This window comes from Tachysurus fulvidraco, chromosome 9, assembly GCF_022655615.1.
Source record: "Tachysurus fulvidraco isolate hzauxx_2018 chromosome 9, HZAU_PFXX_2.0, whole genome shotgun sequence".
Lineage (NCBI taxonomy): Eukaryota > Metazoa > Chordata > Actinopteri > Siluriformes > Bagridae > Tachysurus > Tachysurus fulvidraco.
In genome coordinates, this window is record NC_062526.1 from 25,790,954 (window position 1) to 25,809,678 (window position 18,725).

General features: G+C 47.7%; 3 protein-coding genes across 3 annotated transcripts in view; 2 read left to right on the forward strand and 1 right to left on the reverse strand.

Annotated features, from left to right (window-relative positions):
* LOC113649525 (obscurin-like) overlaps nt 1-18,725 on the reverse strand; it is a 293,303-nt gene that overhangs the window by 28,002 nt on the left and 246,576 nt on the right. The gene's annotated exons all lie outside the window — the stretch shown is intronic.
* LOC125145441 (lysine-rich arabinogalactan protein 19-like) lies at nt 750-2,054 on the forward strand. The gene is made up of 2 exons (XM_047818212.1): nt 750-786; nt 1,103-2,054. Exons 1-2 carry the CDS (start codon nt 783-785, stop codon nt 1,690-1,692), a joined length of 594 nt encoding a protein of 197 aa, XP_047674168.1. The 5' UTR covers nt 750-782; the 3' UTR covers nt 1,693-2,054.
* Nucleotides 15,653-17,913, forward strand: LOC125145440 (leucine-rich repeat extensin-like protein 5). Its single transcript, XM_047818211.1, has 2 exons — nt 15,653-16,668; nt 16,987-17,913. The coding sequence occupies exons 1-2, from the start codon at nt 16,665-16,667 to the stop codon at nt 17,574-17,576; spliced, it is 594 nt and encodes a 197-aa protein (XP_047674167.1). The 5' UTR covers nt 15,653-16,664; the 3' UTR covers nt 17,577-17,913.

The following is an 18,725-nucleotide window of genomic DNA, read 5'->3' on the forward strand; positions in this document are numbered from 1 at the left end:
TGTCGGAACTTAGAAACCTCCTCCAAGCTGACATATCACAAGGGTGATTTATACTTATATCTATAACTGTGTTGTCATTTACTTTAACCACGAATTTCTAGTAACTCTATAATCAGAATTGATGAAGTAATGATAAAACTCTTCAGACCTGGATGAGAATGAGCAAAAACTTCTTTATTGTAGACAATCAGCCATCCATTCCATTGAGCTCAAGAAATCAAATCACTAAGTCAAAAAGGAACAAATGAAAACCCAAAAAGAGCATTCACATGTAAAACAAAAACTCAAAGTATCAAAAGAATGAAAAAGCTGCAGCACTCAAAAATAGGTTCACCGTCTGAACTGCCCCACGAAAAGAACTGCGTACTTCCCCATAAAAGTCCCCTTAATATATACCCTGGCGCTTCTAAGCGCCTCCTTCTTTTAGTTCTGTCTTCGTCAGCAAATTCCCATTATGTTATTTGTTCTCTGGGGCTCCGCCTAGTTATTTACATGTTTCTTCTGAAATCCCCTTATTTCCCCGAATTGCCTCATACGCCCTTTAGTAACTTCATATCCTGCCTTTCTGAATTCCCCTTATTTTCCAGCATCATCACCTGACCCTTACTCATGTGCCCAAATATGGATTTTCCTTCTTCCGTAGTTTCCTATTATTTTCGGCCTTTTTCGTCATTGTTATTAAAAAATGAGCTCAAGAGAGCTTTACTTCCTTATTCTTATCACATTTATCGCTCAACCTTTCATGACAGACGTCTCGTGGATTAGTCCTCTTGTCAGCTACAATGAGTAAGTTCTTACCTTTTCTGTTTCTTGGTATTTAAAAGTGTGTATTGACTATATGTCTTGAATGATTATTTGTATGTTTAACTATTATAAGCTCTTACTTCTATTTGGTTATATTTTAATGTGCTATTGCTGCTAAGCTTTGCTGTTGCTGCTGTGTATATTACTAGAGCCCATAATGTTGGCTCTTTTAAACAATGTTAAGCTTTTCTGACCTTTACTCTGATCTCAGTCTGACCTTCAGACTGGGCTTGCTCATTGCATTCTTTAAGCCTTAGTTCCACTATTTCTTATCTGGGCTACTCCCTTTTTCCCTTAGATTCTCAGCCTCAGGGTCAGCCAATTCGTCCTGGTCACACCATCTGGATTTCGCGGTCTACTCCCTATAGGAGGCCTGTTCCTGCTGAGGTCATGACCAGCTATCGCCGTTATCAGCTGCGTCATCTTACTCAGGAGTTCTGCTCTTTCCTGGAACATCTATATTCCTCCCCACTTCCTGAGCAGCCTCTCTTGCTGTCTCACATTGTACAGACACCTCTGACACATGCTTCTTCCACTCAAACCTCTCTGCCTCCCATCCTGGTGGACCAAAGGACACAAACTGATGGTTGTCCTCATGCTGAACCCTGTTGCCCTAGGCTGACAACGCCTGCCTCTCCTCCTCGCACATCCTCTCCCCCTGTTGCCTACATCCGCCCTTTGGCGGCTCCTACCTCTCCTTCTCGTCTTACATCTCCTCCTTTTGGCTACATACACTCCCTTTCGTCCAGTCCAGCCTCCTCTCCCTCTTCCTCTGAGCCTGGTTCCCCAGGCTTTGTTCCTTTCTCCCCTTCTCCTAGACCTGGGTCCCCAGACTACACTCCTACCTCTCCCAGGCCTGATAGCTCTGGGTCTCATTATTTTTACTAATTGTATCTGTAATAAACTCCTTCTCTCCTTCCTATAGTTTCTGAGTGGTTCATTTATTTATTATATCATTTACATTTACCTTATTATGACAACTGGGCTCTTATGCCCATATATCTTATGATACCAACCATAATAAGCCTTGATTATGCTTCCTTGGGGCGTCTCTAGTATATCAATCGATTTTTCACAACATCACTCCCCCCTTTGAGACTGTAAAGTCTCAACAAAACCTGTGCTGCAAAATCAAATACTAGTGCCAGCCAAACCGAATATTAAAGCAAAAACCAAACGGAAAAGAAAAATAAGCAAAACCAAAAACAAAATGAAAAACAGAAAAAACAGAAAAACGGACATCACCAAAACCAACTGAAAAACAGACAAAACAAGCATCACTCCCCCACATCCCCCACAACATCACTCCCACAACAAACAGAACAACAGTCCCGCCCCACCCCCCTGGAACGCACAACCCAGTATCAAACGGGTGAACCAGGAGTGAGCGAAAAACCCTCGAAAGCCCAATGCGAGGGAAAATTCTCACTCTGCCCGCCCAGGGCGCAACAGTGAAACAGGTACCACCAGGAACACCGTTTGGGTTATTTACAGTACTCATAGCACATGCATATTTAACAAATGTCCCACGTGTGTGTGTGCGTGTGTGTGTGTGTGTGTGTGTGGATGTAAGTGTGTGTCTATGTCCGCATTACCACCACCACCGGTGGTTCCGATGAACTGACCGAATCCATAGTGGTAGCGGGACCCTTATGCGCCGGCCTTCGCGCAGGGCAGCCCAAATGTCACGAAACCGTTCGGCACAACAACAATCCTTGCCCGTGTCTGTCACCGCGTCCGAGGAGCCCCCTCTCCTTGACGTGGGCCCGGTCCATGAGTACATAAAGTCCGGCGTTCCAATCATGGGCGGAAACCCCTCCCGCACTGCCACAGTGGCCCTCTTCTTCTCCCGGTATCCACAAAAGAACAAAGTGCAGTACTGGCGTGTGGTAGTCTGCAGTATATGGGGGGAGAAAATGTAAGCGTGCCTGCGCTTATGCTTGTAGGTTGCGGCAACGCAGAAGGAACGGCGTAGTTCATAGCTATGTACTTGTAGTAGCAAGCCTTTGTCAAGGGTATATTCCTGTTTGTGATACTTGTGGATCCATAATCCCTCGGGAAGACACAAATCAGCGTTGTCAAGGATGAGTGGCACGGGGCGTGAATCCTCCAGCAGGGTGTACCAGGTGTCAGGAGTTGGCGGTGGAGGGTATGTCAACCATGTGCGTCGCGGCGCATCGCCCAGGTCGAACCCCTCCCACTGGTAGTCAGACAGATCGATATCCACGTTCAGCTGATAGCATGTGAGACAGCAGTCATAGGGTGCGGGGCTGTCGACTCGGCAGGCGATGCCCCGCGGGGTGGGTTCCAGATGCCCACAGGTCCAGGGAGGTCGGATCGGGGTCCGTCTGGGAGGCACAGGCAGCATGTCCCTGCACACAACACTCACAGAAAGACGCACATACACAGACAACACAAACAAGACAGGAGCAAGGGCCCCCCGTAACTCTTCGCTGAAACATATGTACATTATAGTCATGATTGTATCACAGAAGACTATGCGCGTCCGACTACGGCCACCACCAGTAGTGGTTATGGTGTGATGCATACATCCACCGAGGCAAGGGGGCCTTTATGGAATGCTTATTCCGCAGCGAGTACCAAACGTCCGAAAAAGTCTGAGCATAATAGGTCTTTGGAAGGATGGCCACCACCTCCGAGTCACTGTTTTTCCGCAGGACAGGATGGAGCCAGGCAGGCTGCGGCGGAAGGCGTGCAAGGTCTTCCCTAGCTCCACCGGTATGGGTGGTCCAAAGGGGATATCCACAGAAGAGTAGGGTATAATACTGCCGAACCGTGCTTTGCTGTATATTGCGTGATATGAGGTACGCATGTCTCGTTTTTGGTCCGTACAGTGATGCGACCGAAATACATCGTCGAAGTTCATAAGAGTGAACACGCAGGACCAGTCTGTCCGTAAGCCAGTAATCCTCATCTGGTTGGTGCCACGATATCCACGACCCTTCTTCGAGCATGATGTTGGCGTGTGAGAGAATCAGGGGAATGGGGCGCGCGTCCTCTTGAAGAGTGTGCCACTGGTCGTGCGAGACCAGGGGCGGGTATGACCTCCAGGTCCGTTGTGGCTCTCTATCAAGTCTGAGATACAGCCACCAGCGATACGCAGACAGGTCTATTTCCAGAGCCAGGCGTCGGCACGAGAAACAACAAGCGAAGTGAGGGACATTATATGTGTTGTAGAAGCGGTAGGCCACACCATCCAAATCTGAGTCGAGGTGGGCACACGAGTAGTGGCGGCGAGCTGGCCGGCGCAGAGGACGCCGGAACGGGAGACACTCCATTATTCTGTATACAGGGACATAGAAGACATGGACAGACAGGGACAGTAGACATAGAGTATTAGAGTACTACAGTGCGGGTTCGTGCTTGGGCGGTCAATCCTCGTTGCTGTGTTCATCCAACAACGGGAAAAGGTCTAGGTCTGCATCTGCCTCTATGACGTGCAGTTGCATGTACTGGCCAAAGAGAGAGTGAACTGTTTTATCAATTAAAGCTCGTAGCAAGGGTAACCCACAACAAGCGAGAAAGGTTATAACCAACAGTACTGTAAGAATTATCATGCCGATTCGCATCAGTCCCGCCATCCAATCTCCTGAAAGCAACCACTTGTACCAGGCAGGATCCGGGGCGCCTGAGTTCCGGACCATCTGATCCCGGTTCGCTTTCATACGGGTAAGCAGTGTAGACAAAGGCCCCAAGGGACCTGTGTGCAGGGGGACAACAGTGCAGCATTCTGAACCAATCATGTCACATACGCCCTGTTCTGGCCCTCGCATCTGGTCTATAGCAAATCGGTTTTCTACAGTCATCAGTGTTGTGGCGTGCAATTGTTCTGAGATGAGTCCCAAAGCGGCAATTGTGTGGTTAATGAAGCGCTGCTGATTGTACCACACATAATTTATCCACCTCATGTTCCTACGTGTTTGTACATGCGGTAACAGGACAGCCCACAGGGTTGAGGAGCTGTCCGAAAGCGCCCTGTGTTCTTCCGGGACGCCCACCGGCTCTCCTTTCCAGTCTATGTATATATGGGGATCGTCTGACCAAGCGGGGAGCACAGAAGAGTTGGTGTACTCCACATATTTCGACAGATCCCGCCTAGCCCGTGAGGTGTGAGTGGGAGTTTGAGTCAGAAGATTTTCTAAGAGCGAGTCATTCAACGCCAGCACTGTTAGGCCCCCCTCTAGGATAACGGGGGCACACAGGCCGTGCCACATCCGGGGGAGCGTTTGGAGTGCTGTGCCATCCCCACAGTACCAAAAAATATCAGCTAGTGGCAGTGTGCCAAATCTAAGACTGGGGACTATCATTAATCCCGGGATGGCCTCCTCGCAACCGTACTCTGAGGTTTTACACGGTGGGAGCACATTTACTATCGGATGATGAGCATCTAGCGTGTCTTCGCAGGCTTTCTTAGGAAGGAAACCTACCCATACTGCTCCCTTCGAACGAACGCACAGAGGAAACCTTTGGTTAGGTCGCACCCTAACTTTCATGTCCGTTGGGACCGGCGAGGCCACTGGTTGGTGTGTGCAGGATCGGCTGATATTGCCCATCCATTTCGGCCCATGAGTTCTGGCTGCTGATCCCAACAGGCAGAGTGCAGGGCACAAATGTGTATCATTATAGGGGGGTTTATCGCACTCCTCCACTCCCCTAATAGGCATTATATAGGGGAGCTGTTTCGATCTATCGTGACATACAATACAAGTGCTGTTAGTGGCAACCTCACGAGCCGAATCGATCAGCCATTGGCGGTATAGGTTCCCGCCGGCATCATCCGTTGTCATGTTATACTGGGCGATGCCGGTCGTCTTCACCAATTTCCTAACTTCCTCAAAGTCTTCCTTAAGGGTGAAGTTACGGGTACCACACTGGCCACTCGTCCCTTTACCGGTACATGTGGCCCAAAAGTCTATGCTAGCCTGCCGAAACTGAAAACCAGGACTCCATGCCGGGACATAGATTTGAGCTTTGTAGAACTCAAGACGAGTAGTTTTTTGCGACGAGGAGGGATAAATGGCTGGGGCAGAAAGGCTGTAGTACCATAATGGATGGATGTATTTGCAATAGGCTCCGTCCTTGCCTTGCGCAGGGTGCCCAGTGACAATGACGCTAGTTATTGGGTCTGTTGTTGCTTCCCCTGCTCGCTTAAGGCGAATTTCCAGGGTCAGCGTATAATCAGTCGATGATTGATTAGTGGCCCACTCTATCGGGTCAAGAACCGACGCCGGGAAGGGGCCTGTGTAGTCAAAGGAGTACATTACAAAATAGACCGTACCATTTTGTATTCGTTTCTGAATGCTAGCTTCAGCAAACAGCCCCAACGCGCATCTCATGTGCCCTACCATGGCCATTTCGGCTACGCTTGCATTAACTCCTGGCAGTACTGGGTTGGGCCCTTTCCCTTGAAAGACAGATCGTCCGTCAATGCTGGCAGAACCCACACCTGCATCCCTTTTATGCCGAATCCCTGTCTCTGAGTCGTTATATAATATCTTATCACTACGGGTGTGATTGGTCCCCAATGGTAAATGGGGAGCCTGAATACATGTCACTAAGAACCCTACTGCTATTGCCACATTAAGGCACAGTCCTATCGCGCATGCTGCGTAGAAGAGTTGTGTCGTTAGTTTAGCCTCGGTTTTCCTACCAGTTCTCTTAAATTTATCTGGTGCTTTCTTTGGTGCGTCGATGCCTCGGGGCGGGAATATCTGCACCATGGTGTGTAGGGGCTCCGTCCACTCACTAGTAGTTCAGCGTGGACCGGAGTTCGTCTAGGTTTATGGTACTAAATGGCCCTGGGGGTACGTCCGGGCTTGCCACGTGTAAGTGGTCTGTGCGTACGCCGTCTACTGAGGTGTCTGAGCTTCCCGCTGGGCCTGTATAAACTCTTGGGGGCACGTCGACTAGGTTATCCACGGGACCTGCAGGTGGACTCGCTGTGTCTTCTGATGATGAGCCGTCTGTGGTTTCCTGTTGTGTGCGTGCCCTGATTCTGGCGCGTGTCCCTGCAGCTGGACCTGTCACTGGCGTAGGACCATAAGGGTCATGCTCATCGTCGTCGTCAGAGAGGGGTTGCCCCTCAAGAGACCATAAGGACTGCCAATCCTTTCCTGTCCTTGAAGCAGGCGTCTGTTCCGCTAACTGTTGTCCAGTCCTAGACGTCGATGGTTGCTCTTGATCAATTGGTTGTTGTCCTTTTGACTTGGAGGGTTTCTTTGCAGGCTTTTTCCCGGACGATGATTGCTGCGTCTGCGGTTGTTGTTCTGTGTCTGAGGTTGAGGCATCTTCCTCTGTGTCTGCTTGGGCTGTTGCACGACAACAATGATTGAGGTGATACCAATATTCCTTACCTTCAACCTTGACTGCAGTGGGGGTAGCTAACACTACTTTGAACGGTCCTTCTCTCCTCGGTTCCTTCCAATGTTTTCTTTTAAACACCCTGATGTACACGTAATCTCCTGGCTCTACCTGGTTCAGTGGCTCTTTTGCTGGTGCTCCGTGTGTTGCCGCACCCACCTGAGGATACAAGAGTCTGTGTATTTGGGTTAAGTGCCTTACATAACTTGACATTTCGCCTTCCATTTGCTCCAGCGATGGGCCCTTGTAGGGTCCTCGCGTATACGCCACAGGCATTGGCCTGCCTGTGAGCATCTCATGAGGTGTCAAGTGTGTGATACGGTTTGTCTGTGAGCGCATTTTCATCAGAGCTAGTGGCAACGCTTGGACCCAGTTTAAGTTTGTACTATGGCATATTTTGGCGATTTTCTCTTTCAGTGTACCGTTCGCTCTTTCTACTTTGCCTTGGGAGCTGGGATGGTACACACATCCCAACTTTTGTTTGATGCACAACGCCTGTGCCAGGGACTTGATCACTTTGTTTACAAAGTGAGGTCCATTGTCTGAGCTTAGTAAATCTGGGATACCGAACCTAGGGATTACCTCCCTACACAGGAACTTAGCCACTGTCTTGGCGTCATTTCTGGCGCAGGCCACTGCCTCAACCCATCTACTAAATACATCAATCACCACGAGGATATACTGTTTCCCTTCCGCCTTTTCGGCCATATCCACAAAGTCCATCATTAAGTGTCTAAACGGGCCTCTTGGTTCTGGGATATGACCTATGGGAGCTGTAAAATGCTTTCTGACATTTCTTGTCGCACACAACTCACATATTCTCAAAGCCTTATCTACCATACAGGCCAAGTACGGTGACCACCAGTTCTTCCTGATAGTGTCTATTATTACCCTCCTGTTACAGTGATCTATCCCGTGTGCTTCCTTGATGAGCATAGGTAACAGCGCCGTGGGTGCTACCCACAATCCTTCTCCTCCTCTCCATACTCCTGTGTCTTTATCTTTAAAAGCACCTCGTCTTTCCCACTGTCCTATCTCCTCAGGGCTAGCTGTGTCCTGAGCGTCCTTTATGTCCTCAATCGTCATTACTTGTGGACGTCCCTCTGGCTCTTCCCCATGTAGGACCGCCATTAGACACCTATCGCCTACTGCTGCCTTTTTAGCTGCTTCGTCTGCAGCAGTGTTTCCTTTTGTTATGGTTGTACCATCTGTCTTGTGGGCTCTGCACTTTACTATAGCTAACTTCTTAGGTAACTGTATGGCTGCCAACAAGTCTGATATGGCTGGCCCATGAGTGATGGTTGAGCCATCTGCTCTCTGGAAGCCGCGTTGCGCCCATATTGGCCCAAAGACATGACATACCCCATATGCATAAGCAGAATCTGTGTATATCGTGCATGTTCTTCCTGCTCCTAACCTACAAGCCGCTGTTAGCGCCTTTATTTCGGCCAATTGTGCTGAGCATGGCTGAGGGACAGTCACCTCACTAACTGTCCGGTGCACATTTTCAACCAGATCATACTCTACTACTGCGTATCCTGCCTTATTACCATCATTTGTGCGGTAACATGATCCGTCCACAAACAAGATTTGTTGTGCTCCTAGGAGCGGTTGTGATTCTAAATCTGGGCGAGCTTTTAGAAACTTCTCCGACTCCTCTGTACAGTTATGTGGTGTCCCGTCTGCGGGCAGTACCATCCTTTCAGCTGGGTTTACTGTGTTACACCTTTCTATTGTCAATTCTGGTGCTGACAGTATTACGTCATATCCTGTGCGCCTTGCATTCGTTATTACAAAGGCTTGACTTGTCAGTAACGCATGTAGTGCGTGTGACGTGTATAGGGTCACTGGGTGACCCATGGTAATTGTAGAAGCCTTTTGATATGCGAATGCAGCTGCTGATATGGCACGGTAGCAAGGCGGCATACCCTTCTCGACATTGTCTAGGGCAGTGCTGAAATATGCTATAGGTTGTTTTCCCATGCCCTGCTGTTGCTGCATCAATACTGCGGATGCGAACCCTCGTCGCTCCGACACATATAAATAAAATGGCTTACTGTAATCTGGACTAGCCAGCGCTGGGGCTGATGCTAGTGTGCATTTCAACATTTCAAATGCCGCCGATGCTTCTGGTGTCCATGTCAGCTGTGCATTAGGCTTAGTCTGATCTGCTGTTTTTATTATGTCTCTTAGTGGCTGGACTTTCAAGGCAAAGTCACATATCCACGGTCTACTAAATCCTGCCATGCCCAGGAATGACAGCATCTGTCGTACGGTTTGAGGTCGTGGTGCGTCGCGTATTGCCTGCACATGAGCCGGCAATATTTTTCTTGATGTTCCTTCTAGAACCCTTCCCAAATATTCTACCTTTTTCCGGCAGAACTGCAGTTTTTCTTTACTGACTTTGTGCCCATTGTTCGCGAGGGCTTTTAACACTTTTATTGAGTCCTTCAAGCACTGTTCCTTTGTTTGGCTACAGATCAGTAGGTCATCAACATATTGGACCATCAGACTTTCCATCTGCAAATTTACCAGATCTCTGGTTAGTACTTGATTGAATATTGATGGACTCTCACAGTATCCTTGGGGCAACCTCGTGTATGTGTATTGTTGGCCCCTGTATGTGAACGCAAACAAGTGCTGAGAGTCAGGGTGCAGAGGGACACTGAAAAAAGCAGAGCATAAATCAATTACCGTGTACCACCTTGTTCCTTCTGGAATGTTTGATAACAAGGTGTGTGGATCTGGGACCACTGGGGTCTCAGCTACCACTATCTGATTGACTGGTCTCAAATCGTGGACCAGTCTCCATTTGTCTGAGTTGGGCTTCCTGACCGGAAAAATTGGAGTGTTGCATTGACTTCTTGTGGGGATCAGAACTCCTGCTTCCACTAGTCCTTTGATAGTTGGTCCTATTCCTTCTTCTGCTTGTTTGGACAATTGGTATTGCCTTTGATATGGTAATGGAGCGTTGGGTCTAACCTGTATTTTTGCTAGCCCTGCTGATTTGACTAATCCTACATCAGTTGAATGTTTAGTCCACAATTGTTCCGGAACTCTACTTAGTGCGTTTTCTACTTCCTTCTCTGTCAGCTCTTCCTCATCTGCCATTTGTGGCATTTGTGCCTCTACTCCTACTCTCACTTGTATCTTTGTTTGCTGACTTACTAGCATGGTAGTGGCTACTACTTGTTCCATCCCCTCATAGTCTATTTTCAGAAATTTTCTGTCTTCTGACACATACATCCTAGGGTTTCTAGTTGTGTTCCATTGTGTCACCCTTCCTGCCTCCTTCATCATAGGCCCTAAATCTTTGGATTCAAAACCTCGCCCGATCATCAAGGAGATGTGGGAGACTGCATTCTCAACTTGATACCATCCTTGGATCTGTTCTGGGAGTATAACGCACGCCGCTACTCCTTGTTGGCCAACTATTATGTTGTTTGTACTAATGACAAATTTTCCTCCTTCTAGTCGTTCCTCCCATAGTGATCCATATTCTTCGTCTGTCCCCCCTTCATCATATTTTAGGGTACAATGCCATGGCCCTCTAGCTTCACAGCAGTCTGGGCGAATGTGATTCAGCCATGGCTTCCAGTCAGAGTATTCTTGCCATATCTTTGATTCATCTTTGTCTTTGATTTCCAGCCAATATACCTTGTCTAATTCTGCTATTTCTTCTTCTTGGCTTACTACTAGGTATTGTTGGGCTAGCACGTCTGGGAGTGTTATCCACACCCCTGCTGGCCCACAGTGTATTTTGGCTCCTAATTTGCAGAGCACATCTCGTCCAAGAAGGTTAGCTGGAGTATCAGGAGAGTACAGTAAGGGAGCTTGGACCACTATTCCTTCTACGGTGATCCATTGTGGTTCTGTAAATTGTAGAGTCTGAGTTTTTCCTTAGAAGCCCACTGTCTTTATTGCTCTACGTGTGAGGGGAAGCTTCGAGCCTTCTTTTCCAATGCTTGTAAATGTTGCTCCTGTGTCAATCAGGAATGGGGCCTGTACTTCACTTCCAATTCCCACCATAATTGTTGGTTCTTGCGCAGGGTGCAATGAGGTGGTACACTGCACCAGCTCCCCCTCTGGCTTCTCTAGGCCTCTTCACATTCCCCCTGGAGCAGGACCCATCGGGTTCCCTCCAGGTGGAGTTGGGGCCTGTCCCTGAACTCCTGGGCCCATCCATTGGCCTGTCCAGTTTCCAGCCCCCTGTTGTGTTGCTGCAGGCCCTTGCTGCATTCCGGGCTGTCCAGTTCCTTGCTGGAATATGGGTGCAGGCATTTGTGCCGGCATCTGTTGTCTTCCTTGGTTCCCCATGGTTCCTCCTGGTGCCCCATACTGCAAGTAGGGACAGTCTCTTTTCAGATGACCTTGGTTATTACAATGCCAGCAGTTTCCTCCTTGTCCTCCTGTTCCCCAGGCAGATCTTTGTGGAGGTTGTCTCCCTGGGCCTCCTCTTCCTCGGCCTCTGGCTGGTCCCCAGCCACGTTGTTGAGGAGCGAATTGGGGGTTCATGGGATAGTTCATTGGGTATCCCATTGGATATTGCATCATAGTCGGAGACTGCGGCTGCGGTTGTGTTATCATTACTTGTGGCGCTCCTCCATTCTGAGGTGGTGCCGTCTGTACAGCAGTTGGGGCCACCATAACCGCTGCCTGTTTTGAGGCATATTCTCTGTCGTCTTTTTTCTTCTTCTCCTGGTTCTCTTGTTTATTCCTTGCCAGTTCACTTAGCTGTGCTTTATGCAGTTGCACCAGGATGTCTTCGGCAGCCTTCTTTGTCTCCTTTTTCCTTCTTCTATATAGCTCTGTATGATGTATCACGTTTGCTTCGAACGTTGCCCATGGCATAGTGTTCAGTCCTACTACTGTCTCCAGCTGGTCCTGAACCTCAGTTGGTAGTGCCCTTTTCAACATGAGCTTGAACAGTGTCTCACTTGCTGGTGTCTCATCCCATGAAGCTCCCATTTCCTCTCTCCAGGATTCTTGGAGCTTTAGTATGAACTGGGCCACTCCTTCTTCTTCCTCCAGTTTCAACTTCTCCACTTTTCCTGGGTCAGCTTTTGTGGGATATGCATTTCTCAACTGGTCCCACAGGAGATTCCTGAGCGGATTGAAAGTAAGTCTATCTGCTCTTGAGTCCTCCGCTTCTTTCTTCAACCCAGCAAGGTCAAATATCTCTGTCATCTTTGCCTTTCCCACTGTTTGACATAAGATTGCCTTGATATCTCCCACGGCCAGGGTCTGTCCCATCGTTTGTTCCTCAAACTTTGTAATCCATTTCTGTGCTCCTTCACATACGTTCGGCAATCTCTTTATTAGTCCAGTCATATCCATAAATGACCATGGCACATAATGCACCTCTCTTCCTTTAACTATCAAGGGACATTGTTTCGCCATTCCCGTCTCTGGGACCTCATTCGTCATGCCTGCCATTGTCCTCCGCATTTGGGGTTCGTCCTGGCCCTCTTCTTCTCCCTCGAGATTTATAAGGTCATCATCACTTTCTTCTTCCTCTCTTTGCCGGTCCCTGGTTTGTGACCGTGTGGTCATGCGTCGTCTTTCAGCCATTTGCTTCCGCTTTGCCGCATCTCTCTTCTCTTTCAGGGGTGGCAGCACTGAGGAGGGGACTGTTCTTTCCTGTCCCTTAACCCTCATGAATTTCTCTATTTTCGCGTCCTGTTGCCTGAATCTTTCTTCCACGCCTCTACACATGGCTAGTCTTGCCTCCCCACTCTCATCTTGTTGATTCCGCAATCTCTGTTTAATGTGCTTATGTTCCTCTTTCAATTCTTCCCTCAGCTCCTCCACCCTCATTTCTATCTGGGAGGTCTGGTCCCCCAACTTGTGGAGAGTTTCTTCCGCTACTTGGCTCCGATCCAGGGCTTCCTTCAGTGCTTCATCTGCCCTTCTGCCTGGCCATAAGCTCTCTGCTTCTAGCGGAGTCAACTGTACTTCTCCTTCCAGTCTTACTCTCATCCCTTCCACACTGAGTTGGGGTTCTCCATCCACTGACTCTGCCCTTGCTTCGTCACCGTCCACTGATGTGGTGCTTGATCCTGCTCTTCCACTTCTTTCTATGTCCATTGGGGTGAGCGATTTCGAGTTATGTAGTCTTTTCTCTCTCTTTCCGATCGTCTCTTCCCGTCCTTCCTCTGAGTGTCGTTGCGGCCCCTCCTGGTCTGTCATGAGGGTCCTCCCTGAGCCACCTCCCACGTTCAGTAGGGAGTTATACGTCCTCTCTAGTCCTTTCAGCATACTTTCCCGTTCCCTTTCTCCGCCTAACCAGTGTGGACCGCTCGGCCTTTCCGTATGGGGTTTCTCCCCTTTAGGGGCAGGCGTGCTGCTTTGCTGCCGTAGACATGGTCGGAGAGGATAGTCCTTCAACCATTGTGCAGTATATCTGTCTGCCTCGTTGTCCCAGCTCAATTGACCACTTTGTACCCCATCGAACCTCTCTCTTGTACCTGTTGGTGAGTTCCCCGGGCTTTCGGGTTGCTCCCCTCTTCTTTTCCCTCTTTTTCCTTCCTCTTCCCCATCCTCTGAGGACCAAGCATATGCCCCTTTGTCTTTTCCCTCAGTCTCCTCTTCTCCTGTTGACCTTTGCCGTATGATTCCTTTGACTTGTCCTCCAGTTATCTCTAGTTCTATCTCTTGTCTATCGCCTTCTAATGGTATCATAGGGTATATGCCATGGTATTTGGGCTTGTATTGTTCATTATAGGGCGGGGGTTGCAGCTGCTCCGCACATTCGCCTGATGGTGGGGCTGTTGCCTTCTCCTTTTCTTGCTCTTCTGTTGCTACTCTTTCTTTCTCTTGTTCTTTCTCCAGTTCCCCTCTCGATTTTTCCTCTCTTCCCTTTTTCCCCTCTTGCTCAAACCAGTCCACTATCTCCCATTTTCTCCTTGTTTTTTCCTTGTTTTCTCTTTTAATCTCTCCCCAGCACTCTACTCTTTCTTTCATCTTTTTACACTTTCCTTCATCAAATGTTCCTCCTTCTGGCCATTGCAGCTCTCCTTTTGTCCGGTCTTGCCACTTTTTCATGTACTTTTTGACTTCCTTTTCAGCATCTCTGTGCTTTATTATTATAATTGCAGCTGGAGTAAATAAGCCTTTTTCCTTCTCCATCATGCACCCCTGTCTTGCCCTTGCAGTACTGTCACGTGGTCTTGGGGTTATTGTTGACCACTTTAGTTGGACTATTATCTTTCTTACTGTCAATCGCGGTTGTACGGGATCTTTTCTAGTTCGACTTTCAAGAGGATTTATTCTATCTATAAGAATAGATATCGCAAACCCTCTCTCCCACTGCACCAGACGCTTCTTCACCGACACCAATGCCGTCAATCCTGAGCAATAGTTAAACTGGCGTGGTCTTTCCTCAAATAGTTCTACCAATGGCTCATCGTCCTCATCGACTTCTTCTGTTAAAAATTCACTCAGCGGTATTACAGCCTGATGATTATCTGGGGCGTCTACTAGGGTCTTCAATACTAGGCTCAACAAACGAGGCCTCCAGATCGCTTTTATTCTTTCTCGCCAATTGTCATGCGGGAAAAGAGTTTCTAATGTCCACAGCCCATCTAACCTTGTTAAAGACCACAATTTAGCTGCTATCTGCTCGTCAGACTGGTGCCTTTCTACACCGTTCCTGTCTCTATATGTTCGCTCGTCCCAGAAGAATGTCCTTATTCCTCTAGTTTCTATTTCTAGATCCGTTTCTCCCTCAACGTCCGAATCTGAGCCTAATTCTTCGTCACACCTTAAGTCTATATCCCCCATCCACTACTGTCCTTCAGCGTGCCACCTCGCCTTTTTATGTGTTTTGTCTTATCTGGTGTGTTGTGTTGTGTTACTTACCCCACTTCAACTTAGTTCATAAGTCCCATAAAGCATTTAATAGCCCACAGTCCAACACCTAAGTCCCAGTCAATTTGTCCACACACTACTCCTGTGATTAAAATTATCTCTAACACAAAAAGTAATTCGGCCTCCATGCAACTCCTAAGGTTAACAATATCTCGCTACTATTTTTATCACGTTGAACAAAAGCTCCGTCATTTGACGTAACACTTCACGTATACTCAACAGTAATTCCATTCACATATATCCTTCACCGTATATTATTCACCGTATACTATTCACCGTATACTTTCACCGGGGGCCCCCCAGCCCTACCAAGCAGACCTGTCTTACCCGACAGCGGTATCTAGGGACTATCTGTTTCCACACCTGCCCGTGCAGCCACGGTGAGTGAGTTTATTAGCACTCACACCCCGCCGGTATCCGCAGGAATTTTATTTCAAGATCTTCTCTTATCCAGGCCTATTCACAATCACTTTTCAACTGACTTTTAAATGACAATATTTAACCATGAGGACTCATCACACAGTCAAGATCACCAACTCCCCTTATTCACTTGTGGGGATTTCCCTTTTTGCTACTTCTCATCCAGCTCTCTTATCTCACCCTTAGGGGTTCTCGAGCTCGAGGGCAGCTGTCTAACTCCCTCACCAGGGCCACCCTTCCCTCGTCAGGCCACAGATACACTATACACAGACTTTTGAGTATAACAGGTGTCTGCTTACCTTATATTATGGCCGGCCTCTGTAGCCTTTCCGAGAGAGTGGTCCTGGTTCCGGATGCAGATCACGCTGTCCCTTTATCGAGCCCCACGTTGGGCGCCATTAAATATGTCGGAACTTAGAAACCTCCTCCAAGCTGACATATCACAAGGGTGATTTATACTTATATCTATAACTGTGTTGTCATTTACTTTAACCACGAATTTCTAGTAACTCTATAATCAGAATTGATGAAGTAATGATAAAACTCTTCAGACCTGGATGAGAATGAGCAAAAACTTCTTTATTGTAGACAATCAGCCATCCATTCCATTGAGCTCAAGAAATCAAATCACTAAGTCAAAAAGGAACAAATGAAAACCCAAAAAGAGCATTCACATATAAAACAAAAACTCAAAGTATCAAAAGAATGAAAAAGCTGCAGCACTCAAAAATAGGTCCACCGTCTGAACTGCCCCACGAAAAGAACTGCGTACTTCCCCATAAAAGTCCCCTCAATATATACCCTGGTGCTTCTAAGCACCTCCTTCTTTAGTTCTGTCTTTGTCAGCAAATTCCCATTATGTTTCGAGTTGTTCTCTGGGGCTCCGCCTAGTTATTTACATGTTTCTTCTGAAATCCCCTTATTTCCCCGAATTGCCTCATACGCCCTTTAGTGACTTCATATCCTGCCTTTCTGAATTCCCCTTATTTTCCAGCATCATCACCTGACCCTTACTCATGTGCCCAAATATGGATTTTCCTTCTTCCGTAGTTTCCTATTGTTTTCGGCCTTTTTTCGTCATTGTTATTAAAAAATGAGCTCAAGAGAGCTTTACTTCCTTATTCTTATCACATTTATCGCTCAACCTTTCATGACAGACGTCTCGTGGATTAGTCCTCTTGTCAGCTATAATGAGTAAGTTCTTATCATTTCTGTTTCTTGTTATTTAAAAGTGTGTATTGACTATATGTCTTAAATGATTATTTGTATGTTTAACTATTATAAGCTCTTACTTCTATTTGGTTATATTTTAATGTGTTGCTATTGCTGCTAAGCTTTGCTGTTGCTGTTGTGTATATTACTAGAGCCCATAATGTTGGCTCTTTTAAGCTATGTTAAACTTTTCTGAACTTCACTCTGATCTCAGTCTGACCTTCAGACTGGGCTTGCTCATTGCATTCTTTAAGCCTTAGTTCCACTATTTCTTATCTGGGCTACTCCCTTTTCCCTTAGATTCTCAGCCTCAGGGTCAGCCAATTCGTCCTGGTCACACCATCTGGATTTCTCGGTCTACTCCCTATAGGAGGCCTGTTCCTGCTGAGGTCATGACCAGCTATCGCCGCTATCAGCTGCGTCATCTTACTCAGGAGTTCTGCTCCTTCCTGGAACATCTATATTCCTCCCCACTTCCTGAGCAGCCTCTCTTGCTGTCTCACATTGTACAGACACCTCTGACACATACTTCTTCCACTCAAACCTCTCTGCCTCCCATCCTGGTGGACCAAAGGACACAAACTGATGGTTGTCCTCATGCTGAACCCTGTTGCCCTAGGCTGACAACTCCTGCCTCTCCTCCTCGTACATCCTCTCTCCCTGTTGCCTATATTCGCCCTTTGGCGGCTCCTACCTCTCCTTCTCGTCTCACATCTCCTCCTTTTGGCTACATTCACTCCCTTTCGTCCAGTCCAGCTTCCTCTCCCTCTTACTCTGAGCCTGGTTCCCCAGGCTTTGTTCCTTTCTCCCCTTCTCCTAGGCCTGGGTCCCCAGACTACACTCCTACCTCTCCCAGGCCTGATAGCTCTGGATCTCATTACTTTTACTAATTTTATCTGTAATAAACTCCTTCTCTCCTTTCTATAGTTTCTGAGTGGTTCATTTGTTTATTATAACATTTACATTTACCTTATTATGACAACTGGGCTCTTATGCCCATATATCTTATGATACCAACCATAATAAGCCTTGATTATGCTTCCTTGGGGCGTCTCTAGTATATCAATCGATTTTTCACAACATCACTCCCCCCTTTGAGACTGTAAAGTCTCAACAAAACCTGTGCTGCAAAATCAAATACTAGTGCTAGCCAAACCGAAATATTAAAGCAAAGACCAAACGGAAAAGAAAAATAAGCAAAACCAAAAACAAAATGAAAAACAGAAAAAAAACAGAAAAACGGACATCACCAAAACCAACTGAAAAAACCAAAACCAAAAAACAGACAAAACAGGCATCACGCATCACTCCCCCACATCCCCCACAACATCACTCCCACAACAAGCAGAACAACAGTCCCGCCCCACCCCCCGTGGAACGCACAACCCAGTATCAAACGGGTGAACCAGGAGTGAGCGAAAAACCCTCGAAAGCCCAATGCGAGGGAAAATTCTCACTCTGCCCGCCCAGGGCGCGACAGTGAAACAGGTACCACCAGGAACACCGTTTGGGTTATTTACAGTAATCATAGCACATGCATATTTAACAAATGTCCCACGTGTGTGTGTGCGTGTGTGTGTGTGTCACGTGTGTGTGTGTGTGTGTGTGTGTGTGTGTGTGTGTCACGTGTGTGTGTGTGTGTGTGTGTGTGTGTGTGTGTGTCTATGTAAGTGTGTGTCTATGTCCGCATTACCACCACCACCGGTGGTTCCGATGAACTGACCGAATCCATAGTGGTAGCGGGACCCTTATGCGCCGGCCTTCGCGCAGGGCAGCCCAAATGTCACGAAACCGATCGGCACAACAACAATCCTTGCCCGTGTCCTTCACCGCGTCCGAGGAGCCCCCTCTCCTTGACGTGGGCCCGGTCCATGAGTACATAAAGTCAGGCGTTCCAATCATGGGCGGAAACCCCTCCCGCACTGCCACAGTGTGGGACGTCCAGAGCCGGTATCCACAAAAGAACAAAGTGCAATACTGGCGTGTGGTAGTCTGCAGTATATGGGGGGAGAAAATGTAAGCGTGCCTGCGCTTATGTT